This window comes from Clavelina lepadiformis, chromosome 2, assembly GCF_947623445.1.
Source record: "Clavelina lepadiformis chromosome 2, kaClaLepa1.1, whole genome shotgun sequence".
Lineage (NCBI taxonomy): Eukaryota > Metazoa > Chordata > Ascidiacea > Aplousobranchia > Clavelinidae > Clavelina > Clavelina lepadiformis.
In genome coordinates this window covers 6,441,555-6,464,068 of record NC_135241.1, presented here as the reverse complement: position 1 = coordinate 6,464,068, position 22,514 = coordinate 6,441,555, and the positions used below count along the sequence as shown (strand labels likewise).

Sequence of the window (22,514 nt, the reverse complement as noted above, 5' to 3'; positions counted from 1 at the left end):
TTTATTTCAATACACATTGAAACGTTTATTGAAATTAACAGAAATATTTCCGGAAATACGAGAAATACGAGCAACAACATTAAAAGACGTTCACTGCAAAACACATATGACACTACATAATATGGGCACTAAAATTTACACAAACTGTTATTTGACAAACAAGGAAGTTTATTGCGCAAATTGTAGGTTGTGGGCGATGCCTCTGAGAAAATCTAATATGTCACGGTTTGCAAAATAGGGATAGGCTACAACGCATTGTTTCATAATCTCATCAAACAACTCGTCTAAACCGGGAAAATGCATGTAACAATAAGAAATCTATAAATATGGGTCACCGTACAAGGGGCCAAAAAACTCTACGAGTGGCAACCTTGACTGCAATACACATACTGGATAGTGACTAGATAGCGACTAGATAGTGAATTAGAATTTTGACCTTTTGACGGCCAATTTGTCGCCGGTTAATTTGATCGCCGGCCAATTTATCGACGGTTAATTTCATCGCCGGCCAGTTTATGTCACAGTCAGTTTGTCCGCGGTCAATTTACGTCACGTTCAGTTGACCCCGGTGAGTTTGTTCGCGGCCACTTTCCCGCGGCCATATGTCGTGATCCCCAATATGACGTATCAACTCGGGTTCGAAAACGTTTGGGAACATTTGAGTTGAGTTGCGGCAGTTGCAAACGCACCTACAATTAATTAGGAGGAGAATGAAAAACGATGAGAACTACGTGCCGCATGGATTTGGTTTGGTCGTCGTGCTAACCTTCCATTGTTTTAGCACCACTATATTTTACACCTTGCTGGTTTTAAGCCTCTAAAACGCCAGGGATGGGCTTTTCTGATTTTTCAACGATTTATTGATTGTTTGTGATCTTGTTTGGCCAGTTTGCAACGAGGTTAGCACCATACATACTGATTCATCATTATATATTTTCGTCATCAGTGCGGTAAGGGCGAAAAAATCAATACCAGTTGCTTTAGCATGGGCCAATCCATGGAAAAGTGCAGAACCGCAAACGCAAACGTGCATGAAACTGAAAGTATAGTTGTCAAATTGTATATCTTAAACTAATAGACAACTGCCAAGCAACTGAAAAGTATGTTCTTATGACAGCAATTTGAACTTTAACAAAAGATTCAATTGCATTAATTAAAAGTTCTTTGTTCTCTATAGGCAAGAAAGTACTGTTTTCCGACCAGATCCAAAGGTTGAGTTATTTCTGTCATTTACCCATCTTAAAAGAGTTGTGCGTGGAATACCAGTCTGCCAATGGTTTTGGCAACTTTCCTTAAAGATCTTGTACCATTTTTACACTTGCAAAACTACATTTTTTAAACAATGCACGTGACTACTTCCCTGGCGCTTGTTCGCTGAGGTTGCTGATTCACAATACGATTACCAGAAGATTTTTTCTGATGGGTTTATCACTCCCCCTAGACGAGGGGAGGAAAGTTATCCGCTGACGTAGTGGTTAATGATTGGGCCTGTATGCCTGAGGTTTTAATCTTCCTAATGTTTGTTCAAATTTACTTTTGATGTAGTTTAGTCATGACTCATGAGAGATCAGAGTTTGGGTTGGAGATATTAGTTTGAGGTTAATTTATACTTTGAAAAAATTAGTATATATGTCATTTTAAGTTGAAAATTAGCATTAATTTCAATTTAGTAACTAGTATAATTGCTCTTTACTGTATTTGTATTTTCCTACTTTGGTAAACGACGGCCGGTAAGATAACTGTTTGCTTCACTGACCGCCGTAAAAACATACCAATTGTGTAACCGGCTAGCCATTTACCAAGTAATTTTTTCCAAATTTATTAACTTACAGCTGATGAAATAGACGCTGCCTTTTTAAAGTCACTTTCTGTAACACTGATAAACTACCTGCTCTTTTGTTTTTATAATTGTGAGGCATTTTTATTTTCAGAGAAATAAATTAAAGCAGTTTTTTTGTGCTAAATCTACATTACTTGCAGCTTACATGCACACACAACAGGTGCCTACTATAATTATATTTTTAAAAACATAAAGACACTGATGCAGTCTGAAGTATTACAAAGAAACAGTTCAAAGTAGATTTGATCAATTGTAGACACCAAAAATAACCTGACATGATATGCATAACAGAGGCCGTTTGGTGAGTCAAGTCTTACGGTTATGCATATAATTCACATGTTGTCATTACTAGTTACACTTTCATTGCCAATATCATGCAGGTAAATTAAAAAAAACACATCAACTCAATATAATACATCTTACTAAATCACTCTGACAATAATAGAGGGCTTGTTGCTTAGTGTCCCATTGTACCTCGGTCTCCTCTAGGTCTATACTAAATAACAATCTAATAATGATACCTTAATTATGAAAGATTAACCCTGTAACCTGGCCACTAAACTTAAACTCTAGTGGAATGGAGTTTGCAAACAATACAAGAGCAGTTATGTTCATGTTGTATTATCAAAATCTAACATGTTGCTAACTCAAGTTATTAGTCCCTTGTTGGACTGTCATAGTCCACATGAAACAAGAATCACAGACTATTTTAAGCAACAAGGTATTAACAATATTAATCAAAAAATAATGTTTTTGATATCTTTCTCTCCAATAGACAGCATTAGCCTAATTCCCTTGCTAGCTTATTTATCTATAAAGGCAGTGATAGACCAACAGAGGGGTCATTTCATGTCATGTTAACCAGGAATTTAGAACGTTGGTTTCCACTATCTCAGATTTTGATCAAACTTTGTAAAATGGAAGTACAACTCCTCATGAAATAATCCAATTTTTTTGGAATCAGGCTTTAGTGGTCTGAGATAAAGTCATTCTAAGAAACATACTTTTGTGATCACTGAAGCGGAACTACCCTGATGTTTTCGTAGTCCATATTCATCAAAACATATTTTTGTTTTGCAGGAGATTTATTATCTGCGTATGGGAACTTTCCTCGTTTATCAACTTCTGTAAAAAAAATTGGATTTGTACCAGCCGTTATGAACTTATGTACCACTTTTGGGAAGCAGGCCTAATTTTTAAGTTTAGCATAACTAAACTTTGGTGGCATACTGCCTAAAAGCATATAACATATGTACATTCATACATTTTAATTTCTTTGGTGTCATTCAAAAAAATTTAATAATCTTTTAAAGTAAAGCTATTCCAAAATATTACCGTTTCTGTTTTACTATTAAGTAGGATTTCAATAGGATAGAGCTGTTTCCTTTAAATTCTGGCATGTACCGTATTTTCTTGAATAGAAACCGCCCTCGAATAGAAACCGCACAATTTGATGAAATCACTTCTTTACTGATAAAAGAAAACGAAGCAAACATATCTAACGACATGCAATAAAAACAACTCAAACATTGTACACATGTTTTATTTCAACTACGGTATTGTATCAATGGTCATTTTCATCATCATCAATAATACTGATATCCGTTTTCTTGTTACCGGTAGTTATGGTAGATAAACTCGAATGCCCACTGAGCACCAATTAGAAGACAAAAACGTTCATGTAATAAAAATAGAAGCCGGAAAAAAAGTTCAAAAAGCTGCGGTTTCTATTTAAGAAAATACAGTATCAAAAACACAATTTTTCAACTACAGTACCTTGAAATTCTGTTGACAGTGTTAGGTCATCATTCCATTTTAATCAATTTCTTATGAGATAAATTTTATGTGAAATACATAAATTAAATCATTGCAAACTTCATCCAGTTTTTATGGTTTTTCATGTAAAATCTGGAAAGTAAAAAACTAAAAATCCATCGTGAACAGTGAGTGGTCCATTTATACAAAACAGGGTGCAAAAAAGGCTTTTTTTCCTGGCAGAGAATGCTGAGTAAAAATGAAATATAAAGCACAGTGCTGTTGATGGTGCACTAAACTTTTTTGGAAATCTTTATGCGCCCACAAATTTAGCAGGAACATGTCTGTCTTATTCCGTGAAAAACTGAAAACTCTGCTCATTTTTCACCAAACACAAACTATTTAATAGAAATTTAACGTGAATTGGCGAGTGGTACGGTACTTTTAAACTGAGACTATGTTAGTCTTTCACAGTCTGGTTGGAGCATAGGCTAATTTTCATGTAAGATTAAGTTTATGAAGACATCATAAAGCTCTCAAAGCAAGTCACAAGTAGTAAATCTTGCTTTGAACAACATAACTCAAATTCCTGTTTTGTCATGGGGAAGTACCCCTTATGCTCTTCAGCATTCATCTTAGTAAATCCTTCTACTTATGATTCGATTACAAAATGCATAAAAGTTTTATTTGTTATTTTAAATATTGTCACTCGTCACGTCTTGTGAATGTAAATTTTATTGTTTAATGTAACTTTCGAAGCAACATTTAGACTGCATTAGAAAAGGTTAGGTCTCACTTGGTTGCTTCCCACAAAATTTACATAATAACAATTATAATGAATGTTAAATCTAGGTTTTAATGTCTTATTACCGGTACTTAATCTTATTGTCCACAAACAAAAAAGCAGTTTTAGCAATCTGCACATATTTAACAGAAAATAGTTCTTTCTAATAGGCCCAATAGTGTTTGAGCCTTGGTAAGGACAGAAACAGAACTTCTGCTTCTATAAAAAGAAACAATAATTACTGGGCACCATGAATTTGAAGTGTTTAAGTCGGCGAAACATGTTAATCTGCCCCTGATTGCAGCACTTCTCGTTTTAAGTCATTTATGGCTGATTATATTTAATGTTGCCTCTGTTAAATTAATAAACTATAGAAAAATGCTTAACAACGACAACAGTTAAACATTTTTAGCTATGATAGATCTTACTGATAGGAAGTACTATAAGAGTCTACAGTATGGAGTCTGGTAATTTGGAAATGATCCTAAATTAGTGCGTAATTATCGTACTATCTTTTTGTCGGTATGTATTCAGGAATGGTAACTATTATGTGTGATAGTTTCTTGATAACTGCCAGATGTTAGCATTACCATGTCGAAGATTGTTTTTCAAAGCATTTCAAGCATTTGATTTCTGCATCTCAACTAAAACAGGTTTATATTTATATTAAATTATTTAGTTAAAATTATTTCTTAGTAGTTTCTGTGTAACATGCATTTAGATATGTAACTATACCTATCATATAATGCGACAAAAACATGTTGTAGTATTACATGGTGAGTGGACCTAAGACTATACATAACTACCCATAAAATACTAATATCTAGTGTATTAATAAAAGATTTAAATAGAATTTATGTATTTTTTTGCAGTTGTGTCATGTACGAGGAACAAATCAAATGACAGTTATTTTGATGATCCTGGGTTAGTACTTAAAACAACTTTTAACAGCTAAAACAGTTTTCAAAAATTTTCGTCATCCAGCAACTAGTTCAAAGTAGCTTAAACTGCATTTTTAAGTTTAAAAAAAAATTATACTAATTTTCAGGGCGCCAAGAGTGGCTTTAACAAAAGATCAAAAAACGATTGTTATGTATCATCCTGCTCATGAAGTATCGTATGACAAAACCATACCCATTCAAAGAGATGACCCACGTTACAACTTCAATAGCGTTAATGACCTTGTTCGGTATGTCTATCATTTTAGAACCTTCTTGATGATGTGTATTTAGCTACAGTTGCACATAATGCACTTATAAAGCTAATATTAAGCTTAGAATAATTAAAATGCAGAGTGTTTATTTGCAATTTTCTTTTCTTAGAGAACGTTTGGAAGAAGCAGAAATTGCACATAAACCAGTGGAAGATCCGAGTGTTCGACACATGTTTCCTATGCATGACCGCGATGTTTTGCCAACAGTTATGGAACTTTCTAGCATTTTTTATACATCAAAACATAGATGGTTTCCAAATAAAGCCAAAAAGATGCGCCAAAAGAATAATCCTCCTCAAGACAGACCATTTGAATGAGTCTCTCAGAACAAATGATTTATCAAGTTTTAACGTGGATTCCAGAAAAGAATGGCGGAGTGCAAAAAGTTAAAATGCCTAAGGGATTAATATGTAATTTGCACTACATTTGCTGAACCATGAAATTGACAATCAAAAAAGGACTGCGCATTCGTTTTAGATTTTTTATTCAAAAACACAGTACTAAAATTGTTCTTTAAACGGAATGTATTAACACACACAGCAAAAGCTTATTCATGAAATTTACTGATATACGGTGCAAATTCTAAAGATTGGAATACAAATAAAAGTTTCATATTGCACTTCACGGTATACTGCACTATCTTCATTCACTGTTAGGTGGACAAATATGAAGATACACTTTCGAAAGACGATGTTTCACTCATTGAAGCCATATAACTGGTTGGTGCCCACCCTTCGAAACCAGAATCATCAAGACGTACTTTCACCCATCCTTCCTGCGAAACCAAATTAAGTTATATCCAGTTCGCATGCTTTAGCAGTGATACGGTAATGGTTTCATAGTTCCATGTACAAAAGTTTTATCTTTAGCTCAACAATCGACAAACCTTTCCAGCTTCAAGTATCTCCACAATATCACCAACATGAAGAATCGCTTCACTTTCATCTGTCACCTCACTGCGATCCTTCATCACCACAAACCTGCAGCCACTAGAAGTTCTCTGCAATCAAAATTCCTCGTAACGAGCTTAAATTAGTTTACAAATTAATCAACTTCCATTTTCTGCCAGTTACCTTAGTTTTGCCACGGTCAATAATCCTTACCAAAAAAGGGTGCTCATTATCGCCTATCATATTTACATATGAATAATTGCAATTATAAAATATGTCCGTTTTTACGGTTTTCCGTTCAATGCATCACACCTCACCGAATTATCCGAGGTATCTTCTGTATCGGAAGTCGAGCAAGGCGGTGGATCCAGTGTCCTTGGTAAAGATTCTGGAAAAAGGATTTTAATCGCCATAGAATTTGCATTGTTGGCATTTCTTTGTTTTTCACTTAATCGCTAAACGTTTAAAATATGCACGTAACAATGTGCATTTTGGAAGCAGTAGGTGATAGTTTTGCTGCTTGTTTAGCATTAAACTTTGTTACAGGCATTATTGGAAAACTTACTACTTTTCACTTTCGACTCTTCAACAATCATATTCTTCTTCATTGACTTTGTGGAGATTTCCGTGTTTTTCTACCAAAGAAAAGAGACTTTCCTCAAACTGGCGTATATTTCCCCACACAATGTGCATTTCCAAAAATGTGGAATAACAATACCGGTACGACATTATTCGAAAAACCTACGCGTTTGAAAATTTTGTCTTTTCCTTTGCCCATGGATGCTGAGCGCTGTAAAGTCGATTTCGATTTCTTTAAATTCGATTTCTCCGTTTTATTCGCTTGTTTTTCAGGATGGGCTGTAGCTGGCTTTGTTTTTCGTGTGAGACTTTGGCTACGTTTGGCTTTGGCGCCATGTTTTTCGTCTGCACATAAAGACAGCGTGTACAGAAACTTAAACTTCGATGAAAACCGCTTTTAAGCCAGTCTAAAACCTACTAGCACGATGCGGTGCGGGAGGTGTCGTTTCACTCTTGGGCTGCAATGCGAGGACCTTCTTGATTTCATGCACCCAGTCTTGTTTGACGGCCGCAGATGGAGCGACGATCGTATAAACTTCTTCTCGGCCTTGATACCAGATTTCGAATTTACAGGGATCATTTTTCATGGTTTCCGTGATGCCTGCTGCCCCCATCTAAGAAAAATGTGGATACACACTAAAGTGCTGTACCAGAACAAAATCTAAACTACTAAGATTTAATACCAAACGGTTTTACTTTTATGAAATACAAACAACAAAAGTTACAACAGAATATAACCTTAAGAGAGTGTTTGAATAGGTAAATTTGCCCTTTGTTGTTTGCTGAAGAACATTGATTTCCATTGCCAGATGCTGAATTCGCATCAGATATAAGAGTGGTGTCGCCAGCCTGTTGTTTGCAAAAAAGAATTTCTTTTTCGAAAAGAAAAAGATGGCGATGCAGTGGTTTGCTGAAAACAAAGTATAAGTCAATTTCCAGGTACAAATTAATACAGCCAAAATCAAAAATTTATTTCTTATGGTACTTCTATGTCATTGCCGTTAAAACACATGCTCACAATTTCTGTATTATATACACAACATTGCTCGGACACATAGGTATTCCATTTTGAGATATTTATGTGAAAATTTGGTACAGTATATCAAAATCGAACTAAAATACGAAGAACGTATTTAAACTAACCATATTTCGTCAAAATTAACCTACTGAAAGTATTTATTATGCTGTTCATAAATACATTGGTTCAAACCGATCAGCTACCTTGTTTATACGCGTTAATTGAACAAATTTTACTTTCGATAATTGTAAGGACTAATAGAAGTCAACGGTATTTAAAAGGGTTCACCTGAACCGAGAGCGCGTTAAGTTCTTAACTCTAGTCTTCTTGTGCTCAACTTGAACGGAAAAGGGTCCCTGCATAAGAAGTCTTCCTAAGCTCTCCAACTCACTCTATAACGTTTAGAAATTTCAAGAAAACGTTTTCGACGACATAATAACGATGCACCATGTAGCATGCGTAATACGAATAAAAAAAAAACTTTAACAAAATACTCGTCGATATTTATCAAATATAATTTTATTCCGCCTGTGTAAGGGTAAGGCTGATCTGTAATCAGGGTATTATTGCGTCACCTGGTAGCCAACGATGGCAGTTTGATGCATCGAATCGTTCACCAACTTCAAAACATCCAACATCGATTGTACTGCCGCTTGCAACTCTTTTTTGTGAGTGCTACTGAATTTCAGCATTTGCTGTCGATCAAAATTATCACAACTAACGCTTTTGTGGGTGATAAGCTTGAACAATCTTTAACTATAGCGATAGTCATGTACAAATTGTGTACATTTCATAAAGTAATTGACTACATTTTTGTGGGAGGAAAAGAATAATAATATAATAATAGAAAAAGCATAAAGATGACGAAAGAAATCTTAAGTCAATTACACTTAGGCCTACTTTGTGTAGACAAACGAAGAAAGAAGTACGCGTTCTAAACGTAAACTTGCATACAGTAGTGTACAAAGAACGGTGTTGCCTATGCTTTATATGGTGTCATGGAAACAATCTTACCTGTAACAGAAGTTGATATTTAGTAATTCTTTGCACAGGCTTCAACAAATAGGCACTTAATGGTAATGGGTGTCCGAGACGTTGTTGACATTCGATAAAAAAGGGATGCTTTTCGCCGATCAGAGACCGTAAGTGGTCCGATCTGGCGCTGTTTTGACAGTATTCACAGTATATGTTGAAGTTATCTTTCTGCAAATGGGCAACCGTTGATTAAATAACTTTGAAACAACAAGGCCTTTTCATTAAGCGAGCAGGTGTTACGCCTACATGAATTAATAAATAGGCGAAGTTAATTGAATGAACAGACGTTCTCTGTAATGAAATCTGCCCACTCACTCGCTTAATAAAACATCCACCGACATTGGCCGGTGTCTCTTTGCATTCTTCGAGGTCACTGAGGAATATATCTCCGTGAAATTGGTAGATGCTTTCCATGTTGCCAAGTAAAACGTTTTTCTTTCCCTTGAGGCTTTCGGGTACAAGTTCAGAAAACTGATCATCGTCAATAGGTTTTCCGTATCCCTTGATATATAAAGGACGTTAAGTAAGCTGAAGGTTAAGGCTTTCGGTTAACAACACACTTCACGTCAACAGATAAGACTTTTTCACAAATAATTCAAATTGGAAATAACGGGCAAAATAAAACAACCTGTCGTAGACAAAAAAGATACGAAATGGCGAGAACACAAAGAGGGGGTCGTTGTAATGGTATTGAGCATACAGTAATTTAAGAAATTATTTCAGATATGAAATAAAAGACTTTCCTTAAACTTTAATAAAGTAATCAATAAATCCGCAAAAGTAATCTGAAATCATTATGTAATAACAAAAGATGTTTTCGTAGAATTACCTCGACAATACTCCGTAATTCCTCCACATAAGCTCGCTCTGTTTCAAGTAATTCTTTCATCACGTGCCTGTATAATAAGATTAATAACGTCGTCCGGCCTTCAACCAATAAAAGATGTTATATTAATTCTATAAGCGCTCCAGATTTTATGTTTATTGAATCTACACACCGTAGTTTCGATTGATGATCGGCGTTACTGCTTGAATGAACGAACTTGGATGGTGGAGGTGTTGACTTTCGTCCCTTTGCTGGTGAATTGCTGAGTGACTATGAAATAATAAACAGCTAAGAAAATGATTTCTATGTACTCTTGTTATATGCGGTGGATCTTTTTCTGATTTTTACCGACAGGGCTTAAAATTTTGTAGCAATGCTGGATTTTTACACGTCTCTTTGCTTATTGCCTTCCTAAAGATTAACCAACTTACCAAAATTTCGACTCTCGATTTGCGTTTAACATGCTTTATCCGTAGCAGCAAAAAATAATATCTCCAATCAATTATTGATTAAAGAATACGTTGATCAATTAGCACTTAAAAACAATTAATTATTAAGAAGCACAAACATGTTGCAATAACATGACAATCCTATACAAGACCTCAGTCAGTAGGGTTAAAACATTATACTGTAAATAGCAAGGCATGAGCAGTCATAGCATATACCGTAAATGAGTTTCGCTTGTTTTCATTGCTTGTGCTCCGTCCACGCGTCGCAGCCGTGGGTTTATTCTGCTTCGACGGTTCAACAAGTTGAACAGGCCTCTCGCCGTGTCGGGTTGTTACTTTTTTCAGACTAGCGCGACGCTTTTCGAAGAGATGTGTGACATCATTTAATCGGTGGTTTGCATCCTGCACAACCTCCTATCGTAAAACTCCGAATTAGTTTGAACAGGTATTAAAAAATATTTAAATTGCTACATGCTAGGCATCGCCGTAGATAGCTCAGCAATAAGTCGTTTTAAGCCGCGGCAATTCCAGGGATGAAAGAGCTGATAATGGGTTTTGCATCTCATTAAATTTTAACCTGGTATCTGGTGCCTTTTGCATAAATATTCAATACCTAATTCTCAGCCCTGAAACGTGAAGGTTGTAAACTCAAAACACGAATCGATTGGCGAAGTAGAAAGTAAATTGGCAACTCACGTCAAGATCAGGGCTATTCAGTTCTTTCATATTAGAAAGTCGATCATTTTTCGTCCCGAAAAAGGATTCCAGCTCGGACAGGGCTTTGTGTGCACCTTCGAAAGTTTGCGTCTTTTCCAGAATTTGACCAGCAAGCAAAGTCATTCCTTTGTCGCACCAGGAATTTACCTGAACGACAATTGCGAGTCAAAACACAAAGGGAATTTTTGTCACTCAAGCATCAGCTGCCTCAACTAACCTGGCAAACGTCATGAAGTACGCAAAAATGTTTTATTATACCGACGTCCAAGCTCTATTGTTCAAATGGGTAAATATTTAAAATAACTGCTATTATAACCAGCACTGCCTAATACGTAAGCGACTTAAACAATAGTTCAACCTCTTGGATGTGCGTTAGCGCCACTAAGTTTTCCTTCAATTGTTCTTTCCGTTTTTCCATCGCGAGCGACAGATTCGACGAGACTTGCCTCAGTTCTTCGCACTTCGGAGCGATGCAGTCAACTGCGTAATGACTGTTTTCAATCAGCAGGTCACCGGATGAGGCCACCCCTTCACACTTTCGCTCACACTCCTAAAAAACGTCATCCTTAACGATGGGAAAATTATTAGACATCTGGCAAATAGCGCTAACCGAATGTCACTTCCCTGACTATATTTTAGATAAACTTTTTTAAACTACACTTTGAAATCTGTTCTTTACCTTAAATTTATCTTGCATAGATAGATGTTCCTTAATAAGCGATTCCACCCACGATATTGTGGTTCCGACGTTGTCATTTTGTCCATCCAAATATTGGGAGAAAACCTCCAAAGCCAACTGTGCTTCTTTGTAATGCTTTGCATAAAATATTAATTTGTTAAAAAATGAGTCACTTTTCTTAAAAAATGGGGACATTGAATTAAAACTGACTTGTTCAAACTGCCGAAGCTGTAAGCATTGGTTTAGTCTCTCTTCGTGCTTAGACCAAAATCTCTCCAAAGCAATATCCATTTCTTCAACAAGTGACAACACACTGAAATCAGGCAAAACATTCCTCGTTTAATCAAAGCAAGAGCCTACATACTCGTCGTGCGTAACTACCAAAATTAATATACAAGTTTATGACATGACGAAACTGTTTAATCAACCTAGAACAAGACATTCTAATTGTATTGTACCTCTGTAATGATTCGGCTTCATGGAACCGATCTAGAGTTTCACCACTGTTTGAAGGTAGGGATATGTTGTTTTTAAGTTCAACTGCTTCATTACGTAATTCATCAATCTGACCCTTAAAAGTGTTGTCAAAACTAAATCAAAATCAGCATTGATCTTGAAAAAGCATACTCCAATGGTTAAAGAGTGAAAAAGCACGCATTAAAACTAGTATTTTATACCTATAGTGTATTATGTATTTTCAAAAGGCCAATCTCTACAGATTAACAACATTTGAATTTCCGAGAAGTCTCAGCGGGTTGTTGAAGAAGTCAAACAAGTTACCATGAAATTAGTTTCATTGAAGCTATTGCTTAAACGTTGTTGTTCCATTACGTTTACCACGTTTTTTGACAACAATATTTTGTATTTATATTGAGCCCACATCGCCCTCTAGGTTCTACGACAATCTGGTGTAACATTTATGTCAATTAGCAATAAACTCATCAAACCAAACAAAGAAACGTTTCTCCATACCTTGTGGGTAGCGGTAAAACTCTGCTGTGATTTGATCAACGCTTCTGTTGACAAAACATCATTTGGCAATTCTGTTTCAGCCAGTTGAGTACCGTATAGTTCAAGCGATTTGCAAACCGCGGAAGCGTGTGTGGTGTAGTCTTCCATAAGCTTTAGGACATAAGATTCAAACTGAATGTTCTAAATTTCAAAACGACATGCATCTACATAACCAGATGCAGAGAATACTCAAAATCTAATAGCCTGAATACGTTAAGTACTTAATACGTTACCACTCTATTTTTAATCCAAGTCTGGTGATTGTACTGATAATCTCCTCCAAACTCCTCAGTAAGTTGATTGGAATGAATGCAGGAAGACAACTCCTCTGAATTTGAAATCATCATCACCTATTGTCAAGGATAAGATTTATGCTTGGATATTTACTTTGATTCTAATCTAAAGCGACATGGTATGAGTATGGACGTACCGGTACCTTCATTCGAAAATCTTCTTTTTGCCATCGAAAACCAATGTCTGATATTGTTCCTTGAAGAAAGCCGAGTGGTTTTAGAACCAACACCATTCTCAAAAACCCGGGAAAGAAAGACTGTATAGTTTAAAAAAGACATGTAAGATCAAAGTATGCGAACGGTGAAGGGGTCAAGTAGATATTGGAAGCCAGAGAGTCATTAAAAAATCCAAAGCCAAACACACTAGACATACAGAAAAGAACATGTTGGTATTTGGGGTGTAAAAACGGCCATTACTTAATTACTGCAATTACCCTACTTTGGTTTTCAAGTCCTAAGTTTAACTAACCAACTCATTAATCACTAAATGTTATCAAATTGGCACGGTTTTTCATGACTAAGTTTGCGCTACGTGTTAAGCTTCAAATTTATCTCAATTGGTAGCACATTATAGCAACAAGCTTAAGAATTAGTCAAATATACTGTAACCACCGCCAATCTGATAAGGATCCCTCTCAATGATGACCATTTATCTTTTCTACGATCTATGAGTAACACGAAACCAACATCAGCTGCTGAGGCACTGTAAGTAAAGGTACATTACGCTTAGGTTTACCTTTAATGGTCATACTGGGCTCATTTCGCAGCAAAACAATTTTGTATATACAGGTATGTAGTCTGTAAATGTTTAAAACGTTTTGTTTAAAAATTACACGAAAACGCTGATCCTAAGCTCTTACCTTGTAACACTTGCTAGATATAAAATAACATCTTGAAAATCTTCATCTGAAACTTCACGCAAAGTTGGATAATGAGGAAAGCAGATGATTGGTGCGTCACATAGGTCACGACCTCCATGCATATAGGCAAAGCAGCATTCTAATTGAGACAACAAACGCTTCGCAGTGATGGAACGAGATGATGAAGTGAAATTGGGAAAGGCTACAGATTCTGCAAAATAAACACTGTTATGGTCACAACATTTTCAATCACATTCTAACTAATGCTCTGGAAAACACCTAAATATAGGCCTAGTTTATTACGGTGACATGCGAAGATGAACACACAATGTGAGTATTAAAACTAAAAAGGGTAGTTAGGATATAACTCTAATCTACATAACATAGATAACACTAAAAAAATTATACGACAGGCTATAAATGTAAAAACAAAGTAGTCTAATAGTCGGTTTCTCATTAAACTAAAATATATAACTGATGGAGAAAACCAAGTTGTTATACCATAAAGAGCCGTTCTGTTTGCTTCTAATTTCGACAGAAAATCACTCATAACCCAAACGGACGATGAAAACAAGCCGTGTGGATGATTCTGTTGCTGAACATGCGTGCTTGCGTCGCATACTGCGTCCGTGTAACCATAACGTCTGTTTCTCGTTTGATGAAGCAATTTTATTGGCTGAGATAACGACATAGAGCAACAGCAAGATAATCTGCGGTTATCCAAAGTATCAATATTTTTTACGTCGTTGGATGGTTTGGTGAAGCAAACCGTACAACTGGGTGAGTTATCTGTAGGTAATATATCCTCGGAGCTGACGTCATTCACGGAGTGTGACGTCATTTGATTATTATTCACAAAGTCGCAATCATCATCCATTTCGACGTTGATCTTATCACTTGCAATATGAACTGGGGAAAAATCAATGGCATTGCGCCGCGTTTTCAAATATGACACGTCGTAGTTTTCATTTTGAGTATTATTGCCGTTTTCTTCTGGAAGAAATTCAGCATTGTCCTCTGTTTCCAGCAGTCCGTTTATTTCCATTTTGCTGCCTTCACACTTACAAAACTGTTGGTTTTCACCACGAATACTCACTTCCATCATAATGCTTTACGACGCTAATATTCTAAACTTTCAATCCATTTAAAGCAAACTCAAAGAGCTTATCTATCTTCTTAGTCTTCGTTCTATTACGGTATATTCTTATTGCTTATTTATGACATGCATCGATTATCGCCAAACCTAATAAGTCAAAAGATGACCATGGTCTTGCTAGTAATTTAAAAGATAGATTTCCGTCACAAACGAACATTAAAGCCAGTTCAGACGGCAATAATTTAGCCTAAAGCATCAGAACAAATTATTTCCTCTCATTGTAGTTCAGCATTCACCTGCTAAAAGCTTATCAGTATATAGATTAGAGCTCGTAAGTCATGCGGTTAACCATTTCTGGAGGCAGCCCAATACGGAAAACCTTAGTGTACTGTTAACCTCACATTTCATTTCCACAAACCCAATAACATGTTGTAGCAAGAAAAAAGGCCTTGTATACCCACCGCCTCAAACCATTTTCTCATAAGATGTCATTTATGTCACGCGGACGTAATATTTCTTAAGTTGATCTTATTGCCGAGGCTGACATATTACGATCGTAGAAACTAAAATTGACTCACTAACTAATATTTGCAAAGACGGCTAATAAGGATTTTCGCTTCGCTTACTTACGACATCACTAAGTACATTGTCCCACCAAGAAAACAAACAAATGCCCGTGCACGTGTGACAAGCATTGTCCCTTTACAGTGGGACCGGGTTGCATTGTTTTATTGTCTTGTTATTTACCAAGCTAACACATTCTTTGGCAGACTGAATAAAAAAGGAAACTGAGGAAAAACGGGTTTAAGTGACCCTCGACGAAGCACCTTCCCAATCGAGAAAATAAATGCCCCGTGAGAGATACGGCAACGACGGTACAAGTGGTCTATCGATTGATGATGGGAAAGTCACATTTGCTAGCGAGGTTGCATAACAAGCGCGACCAAAATATATTTTACGTAGAGCGATCGTTCTAGACTAATTTGGAGAAGGAAATAAATGTCATATTGCAGTCGATGGGCGACTTCCAGGCCCTAAAACAGGGAGGGTTTGAGCAGACAATTTCAGTAAACAAAAAGCAAGGATCTTTTTAGAAATAGGTTTACACAACCACTTGAAATGACACTTGACCGCTGCGAGACTATTTACACTATTACAGCCAAAAGGGCGACATTTGAAACTCGAGTTGCCATCTTGAAACAAGCGCTTTCACTTACGGCTACCACTGGCCGTGTTTGATTACAAAATGACAAGGAATACCGCTTTTATAAAACTTGAAACGTTGCAATACTAAATGACGGTACAGTATGTATTTTGGAAGCCATACCACAAATACATACCAAAACACATTACAACACAGATAATACAAAAAAGTATTACATTAGCATGCTGCTACAGTTATCAACTCACCAAATTTCTTGTTCACCGCTTTGATTGTTTTCGACATATCTGTCATGGCCTCTTCTTCCCAGCTGTCACTAAATTTCAATCTCTGTTGCGGATTCTGCCAATACAGAGCGGTTACAACAGACGTCAAATTCAAAGTATCATTCACTTTTAAATACCTTCGAGTCTTCGACTCTTATTTACCTTCATTGTTGGCCTTAGCGGCTCAATCGCCCGTGGTTTTTTAAGACCTTATTTCCATTTCACGACCGCAGATGAAATGCTGTATAAAGCGTTCAGTGTTGCCTTTTTGAAGTACCATCTGTTATTTTAGTCCATTTGGCCTTATACGTCACTGCTCTACACAAGGTCTTGATGCACTAACGATTTTGAAACTGTACACTAGCGGGTAGCATTAAACATAAAGGAAACATCTACTAGAGACAACTGGACGTCCTCTGACTAAAACGTTTAAATTATTAATATGCCTTCTTCCTTATTACTTAGGCACTCAACGTCGTTCGTAGGGTGACGTCTAGAAACCAAACAAACGCACGAATTAGCGTGGGGAATTTTGCATATCGCGTGCACTAACTGGATTTCAATTAGCAAAATATATCGATTTAAATGGAATTCACGCCTTTTTATTATACCACTGAAAGCAAATATGAATGTTGAGTAAGACAAGGTACACAAAGTCAACAATATACAAAAACGCAACACTTCGCAGACAAAACACAAAATAGCAATTTAGATCATTAATTTGTCTTTACTATCAATCTCAAAGCTGTATTTCGGAACAATTTCTCGAGACCTGATAGCGTCACTCATCGCTTTTCGCGTTTCTTCATCGACCACCGGCTCCGTCAAGTATCTAAAAGTAACATGTGACTTTAGGCTTATAGGGAGTATCCTCTTGTGTCTGCACGTCGTTCCACAACATTTGATATCAATATTTCAATCAATGTAGTCAGTGTTTTACAGCTCACTTCACAGTCATAGGAGAGATATTGGAAACTTCAAATCGCGATCTTTCGGCCTATTGCACGTATAATGCACTTTTGTGTGCTATCAGCGTCGCTTTAAACATGAGGCAGTAGGACCGTAAGGATAGGGAGTAATAATAAATAATGTCGGGCAGTTTAGTGGCGGCCGTTTGTCACGCTTGAGTGACTACAATTCAAATATTTAGATGTAGTGTAGAAAGTAAGGTTAATCAAGGTTCGAAGTAGAGTAAGTTTAGATATGACTTCTTTTGCGTAAAGCGTGTTACTTGCCCACAAGTACATATAGACTGACTTAAAAACGCAATGACATGGCGCCACCATGCGGAATGCTAATATTGATATGTAAACAAAAACTTGGTAAATGTACAACCGAACCCTAATGCTGGTGTTAGGTTCATCGCATTAAAACAATTATGCAGGATATACATGTCTGATATAAAGATATTAGAGTTATGTATGTTTGATGAAATGAATAAAGTAAAATCACATAATAATAATAGATAATAAAATAAATACCGGTAACTATGGTAGGATTAATTGTGAGTTAAGTTAAGTTTGACGAAATTTGATTTAGAGAAAAGTTCGACAAAATCCAATGGCTATAGTTATATTCACAATGCAGTTTTGCCATTTAACAAAACAACATCACCTATCTTTTCACTACAGAAGCAAAAAATGTTACAAGCAATGCTACATCTAAACTGTATGTTACAGCTAAAGATATTTACTCACTCATCACCCTTCACCCTCAGACCAGTCATCGGATCAACAATAAAACCAAAAGAATAAATGACTTCTTCTACTTGATGGGTCTCCATGTTACATCGAGTTTCTGGCATCTTTTTGATCAAAACAACGTCACCGACCTTTGCCTGATTGTCTGGATTATAGCTGGTAACCGGTTCATTCTCCGGAAAATACTGCGAGACAGTTAAGGGTGAATTTGAATAACAAAATTTGTTAGCAGTTTATTATTTATTAACCACTTATGACTGATGACAACCATCAACAATACAACTTAATAAAGAATTGAAGAATTAAATGAACCATCAACATAATGTGTTTTAAATAAATTGTTTAAAACAAAAGTTTTGGCAAGCTAACAACTAAAATTTTAAGGATCACAATATGAATCCATAACACAAAGTAAGTAATAAATATGGCATAGGAGATTGTTCTTCATTGTTGATCTTACTAGGGCCAGTAAACAGCAGCAAGCTTTGCTAAGCACATTACAATGACACACCTAGTATCATTTCCAGATTGCATAATTACAAGTGAGACATTGTATTGCTACACCACTGAATCACCAGCATAAACACATACTATCTTGTACAGAAATGGTATATAATTTCTCACATATATATTTGGAATACTGTAATACTGTTGTATTTTTCTATATTTCAAACTTCTCTAAAACTTGAAATCACTTTGCACCTTGTTCTACGTGTGAAGCAAAATTTTTAAACTGCAATTAAAAATAGAAGATAGTATGACTTAACCTAACTACGCTATCCACTTGAAAAATTTATTAATAGTACCAAAGTTTTTAACACTGTTGCTCACCATATTAATTTATACACACTGATTTAGCATAATCTTAACTATTTTTAGGCAGCATTAAAAAGTCTTTTGCTAAACAAGTAATGCAAGTTTCTAATACATGACAGCCAATGTATATTATTGAAAACAAACTATAATGCATGAAAATTTGGGTATAGTATACAAGTACATAACCACAGGATGCCTTTGTATACTAGATCCCAGCTGTTCAAATTGTGATGTTATCTGTCACTTGGGTACTATTCCCAAAATTGTATAAGGAATATAACTGTTTTAATTCTCATTCATTCCTGTTTCTCAATTTTTAATAAAAAAGTGACTGTTTCACCATAAGTTGGTAAAGCAACCTGTTGTTATAAATACAGTTAGCTTAGAAGAAAGTATAAATGTAGTAAGATATCTTTAGTAATCTGGGATTAAATTAAAGTTGATTCAGATTAAATTATAAGTTTAGGTTACTAGATGTTGTAATAAAAAGTTAGGTAGTTTTAAACAAAGAACCAAGAGGATACTTCTTCCAATGAAACAATGACAACATTTAACAAATCACAAAAAATAAAATTCAGAATATTGTCACTCACCATTCCAAGATGCTTATTAAATCTATTTAGTTGCACCAGTACACGTGCCCTTTCAGACACCTCCGTTGCTGTCACTTTACCGATTGCCATACGCAAACTTGTGAAAAGGTGTCGTTCCATTATGCCAAAAATAGTATAAAACCGTTTTCCCTTATTATATCTTTATATTCTAAAGAAAACATAGAATAAATCGACTTTTGTGGTGCATTGCCATGTTGTATAATCTCTTATTTTACTCTAATTTGTTTGCGTCTGATGATAATTCATAAAGCTGTAAGTGTCTCCTGACAACCTTACCACAGGAAAGATGTCGTAATAAAGTTTATAAATCCAATTTCCGCTATAATATTATTGCAAGTGAGGTTTTAAATTTCATTTTAGTTTGTATTTGTAACATAAACTTTTACTTATCACGGTTAATTATGCTGTATATGTACAGCACAAGCCATGTTCGTTATAGTTTTAGGAAATTGTTTTCCAAGATCTATCTCGGTAATTCCCCCAAACATGCCATATTCTTTCCATCTTTTTCCTTTTGCTGTAATCATTATAATTATTGTTGCAATGCTGTTACAGCTTGCTAAGCCAAAATAGTCTATGGCTCTATGCAGGTATCGTATCGTATCACATATCACGATTTCCTACGAAAATCGTTCACGTACGTTCGAAGTTATTTTTTACAGGTTTTTGTGTGCCTAACTTCAATCTTATAACGTAGTAAGCTAAACCTACCATACAATCTAGCCTATATAAATCTAACTTTAATTCAAAACTAAGTTTAGCTAAAACAACCTTTTTTCATACCCATTCTTTTCCAATCTAACGGAATATCGTTAACAAGTTGTTAGGCAAGTTGCATGACCTAACTACGGTGAAACAGTCACTTTTTTCGCGTTTTGTTGCCATTGAGCTATGGTGGATTTAATTTAACATATATTGGAAGACTAGACGAGTGAACAAGTTTTGCAGCCTAGCTTATATTTCTTGTTTTCTTAGTTACCGTAGCTCACATTTTGATTAGTCATATTCTTGGAATTTTGAAGAACCGATTAATATATTTTTTCAAAAAAGTGTCATAATACAAATGTTAATTATTGTAATTCAGTACTATAAATTCAAATTTATTCTGGTCTAGTTAGGTTGGTAGGTTTTGTGGACTTTTTAATGTAGAGGACATATGTATTTTCTAAAAGTACGTACTATTTATTATGAAACGTTTTTGTAGGTATCAGAGGTTAATTTTATAAACCTGTGACCTTTTGCAGGAATTTTACTTCTGCGCATATACCATGATACCAGATATTACATGTGAAGTGTGCAAGGAAGCACAACACAAGTACAAATGCCCTACATGTCGGACTTTGTATTGCTCAGTGAACTGCTACAAGCAACATAAATCTAATCAATGTCAACCTAAACAAGTTTTGCCAAAGACATCACCACCAATTTCCCCAGAAAAATTAGAAGGTATTGATGATTATGAAAGACTTGATGGAGCAACTCTGCAACTTCTATCAGAATCAGATAATTTACAAGAACTTTTGAGAAATCCTCATTTAAAACAATTGTTAAAGTCTGTGGATAGTTCCACAGACAAGAAGCTTATGATGGAGAAGTACATGCAAGAGCCGATTTTCATTGAATTTGCTGATACTTGTTTGGGAATAGTCCGGCCAATTGCTGAGAATGCATCGTAGTGTTTCCTATTTTAATTTTTGTGCAAATGTTGGAGGCGTAGCATCAGTTATCCATTCCATTTTACAAAGAACAATGTAATCTTGAATAGTACTGGGATTTATGCGTCTAAGTAACATGTTTGTTGAAATATGAACAGACATGTTACTATATAAATGCATAATAAAGTTGCTTTGTATCATGTTCTATTTACCACAAATGTATGACCTTTCTTTCAAGAATTGTGTGTAAAACCGGGGCTGGAAAAATCTATTTGACTAATATCTGCTTAGTACCTAAAGTGCTCAATAACAAAAAAGTTTTAGGTTTGCCCTAAAATTGTAGGTAGGAAAGAATTTTTGAATCAATGGATTCACAGAAACACGCAGCTTTGATTACCGGTTCAATGCTTGATCGTTACATTTCCACTAGAAACCTAAGTCTAGCATAACATACTTTGTTGGCAACGATTAATAAAAATAATTAAGGTGTAGTGACTGTGTGGTTTGATAGTTAAATGATTATGAAAATTAGCCATCAACTAAAGCTAGGCTAACTTTCTAGCACTGCATAAAACATACAAATGTTTACTACTAAATGCCACTACTTTGATCACAAAATTCAGTAAACTTTGCAAAAAACGTAAATTTATAACTTTACAATTTTATTTACAACATGGTATTGTACATTCATTTTCTTTCCTGAAGTTTCTAAATAGCCGAAAATGACAGAGATGTTTTTGAAAGACTTTAGTTTAGTCTAGACTCAGCAGGGGTTCCCAACCTTTTTTGCTGCTCGTACCCCTTTGTCAGGTCAGAGCATTCTTCGTACCCCCAAAAAAATTCTGATGGAATTTTTCATATATATATTGCTAAATTAAGTTGCTTTTATAGCTCAATTAAACGTTAAACCGGTATTTCATACAAAAATCATAATTTGTGACCCAAGGATCTTCGTACCCCCAGTTGGGAACCCCTGCTCTAGAGGATAAAGTTCCAGAACTGTAAAAAACTGATGCTAAAATCTTATACCTTCAACATCCAAGCGATTTAGACATAAAGTTTCAAACCACTAATAAAAATGGTTTTCATTTTAAAACTTGCATCAATTACAAGGTAAAAGGTAACTGCTGAACCTCATACAACTTTGCAAACATTTTTAATTTGAAAACACCTTAAAAACAAGTTTCTAACTTGTCTTCTACTCATTTCTAACACCACTTAAAATGTAAAACTTGCAACTGCTCTAAAATAATCAC

General features: G+C 35.5%; 4 protein-coding genes across 8 annotated transcripts; 2 read left to right on the top strand and 2 right to left on the bottom strand.

The window, feature by feature from the left end:
- Positions 1–4,137: 4,137 nt before the first annotated feature.
- Positions 4,138–6,211, top strand: LOC143446350 (large ribosomal subunit protein mL42-like). Its single transcript, XM_076945945.1, has 4 exons — positions 4,138–5,032; positions 5,252–5,303; positions 5,428–5,568; positions 5,702–6,211. The coding sequence occupies exons 1-4, from the start codon at positions 4,957–4,959 to the stop codon at positions 5,907–5,909; spliced, it is 477 nt and encodes a 158-aa protein (XP_076802060.1). The 5' UTR covers positions 4,138–4,956; the 3' UTR covers positions 5,910–6,211.
- Positions 6,060–16,916, bottom strand: LOC143446346 (guanine nucleotide exchange factor DBS-like). Of its 4 annotated transcripts, XM_076945941.1 has the most exons (27): positions 16,636–16,916; positions 16,456–16,549; positions 13,950–14,160; positions 13,702–13,792; positions 13,227–13,346; positions 13,030–13,146; positions 12,758–12,907; positions 12,244–12,356; positions 11,996–12,098; positions 11,786–11,920; positions 11,465–11,656; positions 11,086–11,253; positions 10,606–10,803; positions 10,372–10,404; positions 10,113–10,210; positions 9,944–10,010; positions 9,430–9,615; positions 9,094–9,282; positions 8,655–8,774; positions 8,368–8,471; positions 7,800–7,971; positions 7,480–7,675; positions 7,228–7,406; positions 7,048–7,117; positions 6,800–6,870; positions 6,479–6,592; positions 6,060–6,367 (listed from the first exon to the last, which is right to left on the bottom strand). In XM_076945941.1, exons 1-27 carry the CDS (start codon positions 16,639–16,641, stop codon positions 6,245–6,247), a joined length of 3,420 nt encoding a protein of 1,139 aa, XP_076802056.1. In that variant the 5' UTR covers positions 16,642–16,916; the 3' UTR covers positions 6,060–6,244. The 4 variants fall into 4 exon arrangements, with proteins under 4 accessions (XP_076802056.1, XP_076802053.1, XP_076802054.1 ...); XM_076945938.1 differs by lacking the exons at positions 16,456–16,549; positions 16,636–16,916 and adding an exon at positions 14,451–16,426; XM_076945939.1 differs by lacking the exons at positions 16,456–16,549; positions 16,636–16,916 and adding an exon at positions 14,451–16,426 and having other exon boundaries at positions 13,233–13,346.
- A 143-nt stretch (positions 16,917–17,059) lies between these two features.
- LOC143446351 (small ribosomal subunit protein uS17m-like) lies at positions 17,060–19,800 on the bottom strand. Its single transcript, XM_076945946.1, has 3 exons — positions 19,583–19,800; positions 18,171–18,358; positions 17,060–17,305 (listed from the first exon to the last, which is right to left on the bottom strand). Exons 1-3 carry the CDS (start codon positions 19,700–19,702, stop codon positions 17,182–17,184), a joined length of 432 nt encoding a protein of 143 aa, XP_076802061.1. The 5' UTR covers positions 19,703–19,800; the 3' UTR covers positions 17,060–17,181.
- Positions 19,801–20,139: 339 nt separating this feature from the next.
- On the top strand, positions 20,140–21,749 carry LOC143445905 (zinc finger HIT domain-containing protein 3-like). Of its 2 annotated transcripts, none has more exons than XM_076945298.1 (2): positions 20,140–20,240; positions 20,848–21,749. In XM_076945298.1, the coding sequence occupies exon 2, from the start codon at positions 20,872–20,874 to the stop codon at positions 21,277–21,279; it is 408 nt and encodes a 135-aa protein (XP_076801413.1). In that variant the 5' UTR covers positions 20,140–20,240; positions 20,848–20,871; the 3' UTR covers positions 21,280–21,749. The 2 variants fall into 2 exon arrangements, with proteins under 2 accessions (XP_076801413.1, XP_076801412.1); XM_076945297.1 differs by lacking the exon at positions 20,140–20,240 and adding an exon at positions 20,281–20,774.
- The last annotated feature ends 765 nt before the right edge of the window (positions 21,750–22,514 follow it).

Coding starts and splice junctions, on each gene's coding strand:
- LOC143446346 (XM_076945938.1), bottom strand. CDS start 15,054: ATGATGGAAGTGAGTATTCGTGGTGAAAACCAACAGTTTTGTAAGTGT. Junction 11,921..11,995: donor AGCTTCGGCAGTTTGAACAA/GTCAGTTTTAAT, acceptor TTTTATGCAAAG/CATTACAAAGAAGCACAGTT. Junction 10,405..10,605: donor ACAAGCGAAACTCATTTACG/GTATATGCTATG, acceptor CTACGGATAAAG/CATGTTAAACGCAAATCGAG.
- LOC143446351 (XM_076945946.1), bottom strand. CDS start 19,702: ATGGAACGACACCTTTTCACAAGTTTGCGTATGGCAATCGGTAAAGTG. Junction 18,359..19,582: donor TTAATAAGCATCTTGGAATG/GTGAGTGACAAT, acceptor ACTGTCTCGCAG/TATTTTCCGGAGAATGAACC. Junction 17,306..18,170: donor CTGAGGGTGAAGGGTGATGA/GTGAGTAAATAT, acceptor TGTTACTTTTAG/ATACTTGACGGAGCCGGTGG.
- LOC143446350 (XM_076945945.1), top strand. CDS start 4,957: ATGTTAGCATTACCATGTCGAAGATTGTTTTTCAAAGCATTTCAAGCA. Junction 5,033..5,251: donor CTGCATCTCAACTAAAACAG/GTTTATATTTAT, acceptor ATTTTTTTGCAG/TTGTGTCATGTACGAGGAAC. Junction 5,569..5,701: donor AGCGTTAATGACCTTGTTCG/GTATGTCTATCA, acceptor TTCTTTTCTTAG/AGAACGTTTGGAAGAAGCAG.